This window comes from Nicotiana tomentosiformis, chromosome 3 (assembly GCF_000390325.3).
Source record: "Nicotiana tomentosiformis chromosome 3, ASM39032v3, whole genome shotgun sequence".
Taxonomy (NCBI): Eukaryota; Viridiplantae; Streptophyta; class Magnoliopsida; order Solanales; family Solanaceae; genus Nicotiana; species Nicotiana tomentosiformis.
The window spans coordinates 55974967-55979799 of NC_090814.1; the positions used below are offsets into that span (position 1 = coordinate 55974967).

The window sequence follows — 4833 nt, forward strand, 5'->3', positions numbered from 1 at the left end:
GGTATTTAATTTTTATCCAGTATTTTTAATGCTGAGCAAAAATAATCATTACTCTATTAAAATTAATACGAAAAGACGTTGTTACTCTTTCTTCATGAATGCTGTGTAAATATTAAGGACATGGTGTCCTTAACATTTACACTGCACACATAAAGTTAAGGATGCCATGTCTTTAACATTTATACTGCAATATGAAGTTAAGGACACGATGTCCTAAAGTTTAACAACGGAAGATGCAAATATATGACACTTTGTCCTTAATATTTACACAACATTCATGAAGTTAAGGACACCGTGTCTTTAATATTTACACAACACTCATAAAGTTAAGGACACTATGTCCTCAATATTTACACTGCACATATGAAGTTAAGGACATAAGGTCCTAAAGTTTAACAACAGAAGGTGCAAATACAAGTTAAGGACATTATGTCCTTAACATTTACACTGCACATATGAAGTTAAGGACGCCATGTCCTTAACATTTACATTGCACATATGAAGTTAAGGACATGATGTAGTTTAACAATGGAAGGTGCAAATACAAGACACTTTTCCCTTAATATTTACACAACATTCATGAAGTTAAGGATATCATGTCCTTAATATTTATACAGCACCCATGTCTAGCACAGAGATATTTTTGTTCGGACGGGTAAAAATTTATTAAGCATAAGTTAAAGAGTAAATATATTTTAAATAATGGCTAAAGAATAAATAATCCTTAATTAGTGGCTACCTGTGAAGTTCCCCGTGAAAAGGAGGGCGTAATAAAAAGTGGGCTTTAGGACTGGCAGCATACTAGTAGTCAGTACAATTCCCACTCGTCTAAATGAAATGGGCAAAACTAATCAGCTCACACGCTATTCCGCTAGATCACTCCGTACCAATTTAAATATACCTATCGTCTGTTTGTATACTCTTTTGTTTCAATTTATGTTACGCATTTTTTTATTAGTCCGTTTCAAAAAAATTATATATATATTTAAAAAGAATTTAACTTTAAACTTATATTTTACTTATTTTATCTTTAATGATAGACTTTTATATCTAGACAAAATATTTTTTTTCCTTAAATTCATTTAACAATAATCACATATAAATTCAACTGTATTGTTTTACGGGTAAATAACTTGTATCCAATAAAAGAAGAAGAAAATATCTATTCTTTTAGTTGAACATTGGAATATTTATATCAGTTGCCCTTGTGTACAAAATAATGATGCTAAGCTTTACCCTTTTTATCCAATGCAATTAGATTTGATATCCTTCCCTTTGCTGCCTAACTTTTTAACGTCATCGACGAGACATTGAAGAGCATTGTACGATGAACCTCCATCTCCAACACTTTCTTTTGCCAAATTAGATAATTTCTCAGCTGATTTCTTAAACTCATCCCTATTTGTTACCATTAAATCTTTCACCATCTTCTCTATAATGTATCTATCACAAATGTCCTTCATGTCCACCCCAATTTTCCACACCTCACCCACAAATCTACTTGTGACTCGTTGGTCCACATAAACAGCCCAACAGATCATGGGCTTTCCTTGAACAATACTTTCCATAGTCGAGTTCCATCCACTATGAGTTAAAAACCCACCAATAGCAGAGTGGGCCAATACCTTTTCTTGTGGAGCCCAACTCACTATGTAGGCTCTTTCTATGCATCCCTCGGCAAGCTCCTTCACAAATTGGTGGTTCGATTCTTCTCCCCTTAACAAGTTGGACCTCATGACCCACAAAAATCTGATTCCACTATTTACTAACTCATGCCAAAACTCCAAGATTTCCTCCTTTGACAAAGTTGCCATACTTCCAAAACTTACATAGATTACTGATTCGATGGGCTGCGCATCGAGCCATTGAATTGAACGGTGGTCTTCTTCCCACAAACTATTTGAAGAGGCTGATATTGGCATCCTTTTTTCAGCAAGTTTAGTCTTAAGATGCAAGTGTAATGGCCCAATAGCATAAGTTTGTTGACAATGAGAGCGAATGAGGGAGAGCAATGGGCCGTCTAAATCTTCAAATGTGTTTAATATGAGTCCATTGGATCGAGGGATACTCTCCACTTCTTTCAGTACCATTTGGCAATAGGGGTCAGTCGCATAATCATTTAGACCATAGAATGGAAAATCACGACGGCGTAGAAGGCCTTGCATGCCAGCTATATTTTCGAACAATACGTCCAAATCATTTCCTTGACAAGAAAGATAAATTTTTGGCTTGTTTAGCTGTGTTATATGTTGCCATAAATCACAAGAGAATTTAAAATACACGCTCATCCAAAATAAATAAAGGGAAAGTATTTTGTCTTTTACGTAGATATTTTCTACTTGGAAGAAACTATTGGTACTAGAAGAATCCTAGCGTTTTATTATGGAAAAGAGTTCCTGGCAGTAGAAGGAACAGAATTGGCCGAGGGCTAAAGGGCAAACTCAGTCAATAAAATGATAAACATTGACCTTATCTATTCTTGAAACTTGAATACATATTACAGTAGTAGTATTTAACTTTGACCAAGACAAGTAATCTTAAAATATTCGAAAAATTATTAAAATACCTAGGATAGAAATTAACGTCTCAATGCCGGCAACGAAGATGAAATTTTATTTTAGTAATTGTATCACATAAGATATTATCCAGTAAGAATTTCGTTTTAGTCACAAATAGCATTTCCTTATATTGAACATAGAAGCAGATACTTCCTCTGGTTCCACTTTACTTATTATTCGAAAAGTCAAATAGGTTTATTTCACAATGAATCTTTTTAATATATAAAATTGTTACATATTTTAACTTATAATAGCTTTTAAAAATATGAAATAAATTTCCCAAAAAATCTGAAAATTTCATATCCGAATTAATATAATTGTTTTTAGGTAATTTGATCAACAGAGACATAAAATGGAAGATAGGAGTGCGAAACAGTGATATGCTAAAATTTTATTTTTAAGTTTATTTTATGTTCACACGTAAAGTGTACTCAACACAACTCAACTTCTATCAATATTATATTATTATTCAAATTTGATGAGATAATTTGATTCAAGTTTAAAAATAAAAGAATTTTAAAATTTGTGGTATAAAGTTTAAGGGCTAAAAATTTTGTGGGATCATGATATTTGTGTAATTTGAATATTTTAAAGCTAGATTATTTTTAAATTTAAAAAAATATTATTTATTTTAGAACAAATTCACAATAAAGAGACGAGTGGATAAAGAATGGAAGTCAAAGAAATACCACTTGTCGATGTATAATCAATTTTATACTCCTTTTTTCAATTTATTGAACCTATTTGACTGAGCACGGAATTTAAGAAGAAAAAAAAGATTTTTAAATTTGTGGTATAAAATGAAGTATATATATTTTGTGTGATTATAAATTATTACATAAATATAAATTATTTTCAAATAAGAAAAAAATAAACACGCACTAAAAAGAAAATAGTTTCACGTGAATTGAAACGGGTATAAAAAGAAAAGGAAGAGTACCTTTGAAAGGAATCTCTCCTGCTTGAATGAGTTTCGGAATACAGAGATAAACCCAAAGGCAACAAGGACTAATAGTGTCGAAAGGGATAACTGGAACTCCTATCTCATTACCAATATCCACTGCATAATAAAACAACCCATCTGGTATAACACACGTCACCGGCGGCTCTGTAACTCCATTACTATTACTACTACTACTGAGCAATATTTCTCTGAGGAAAGGCTCCGCTACAGCTTGCAAAGAGCTAATAAGCTCTCCAAACTGTACCGACGATCGGGGATTTTCCTCCGGTAGGCCGTCAGAAATGGTCCGGAAACGGAACCGGGGATACTGCCGGAATCTTGATTCCACGTTGGTGTGACGGAGGAGAAGTTTCTGATTATGGTTGGTGTTGAGGAAAGTGACCTGCAAACCGGCGAGACAGAAGAGCTCGGCAAGTTGAAGCATAGAATTGATAGGGCTTTGTATTGGAAGAGGGAAGAGGAGCACGTGAGGAGAGGGATGGTCCATTGTTGAACAGTTCTGAGTTGTCTCTCTGCTCCTTGTGGAGAATGGGAGATAAGATTGATCGCTTATAATAAGCTTTGGCAGGGGTTAAGATTTTAAGAATGACCACACAAACATTTGTCAAAGATACTGAGCCTATGATTTGTACCTTGTTTGTGGTTCAATTCAATAATGACACTTCTCTTTCATCTCAATTGGTTTTTTTTGGGTTTTTGCAAACTTAATTTTCTTTTTTTATTTTTAGGTATGTGAAATTTACTATCTATCTTTTACGCATAAAAAAATTTAAAAATAGTACTTTCTTAATTTCAACATTATAAATGACATGAAAGATCTTCCCTTATATTTTTCAATGAATAAAAATTAGTAACACCTCCCAACTTTAATTTCAAAATCAAAATTTCTCTCATGTTAGAATAATAAACATTCTCCTCGTCATTTCTCAACTGCCATTTTAAATACCTATTTTATCCTTTATATTATCAATATTTATCTCTCATTTTTTATAACTTTTTTAATATCATGATTTTTTTTCTTTTTTAAAATCTATATTATGAACTTACCTACTATAATAAGTAAATCTCATTTTGAAAATAAAAATACAAATTACAATCAAGCATCACTTAATGACATTAAATAATAAAAATAATATAAGAAATAAAGATAAAATAAAATAAGTTTGCTCGTATCAATAATATAATTAATAACAATTAAAATTTAAAAATAATATATTTACACAATTGAGAATAAAAATGGTGAGAACCTTATAAACATATATTTAATGGAGGTAATATACAATTTAAATTATTATAAATAGAGGTAGATTT

The 4833-nt window shown here is 31.7% G+C and overlaps 1 protein-coding gene across 1 annotated transcript; it reads right to left on the reverse strand.

Moving 5' to 3' along the window:
- Positions 1-1099: 1099 nt before the first annotated feature.
- LOC104095867 (7-deoxyloganetic acid glucosyltransferase-like) lies at positions 1100-4139 on the reverse strand. The gene is made up of 2 exons (XM_070196986.1): positions 3499-4139; positions 1100-2203 (listed from the first exon to the last, which is right to left on the reverse strand). The coding sequence occupies exons 1-2, from the start codon at positions 4007-4009 to the stop codon at positions 1242-1244; spliced, it is 1473 nt and encodes a 490-aa protein (XP_070053087.1). The 5' UTR covers positions 4010-4139; the 3' UTR covers positions 1100-1241.
- Between the last annotated feature and the right edge of the window lie 694 nt (positions 4140-4833).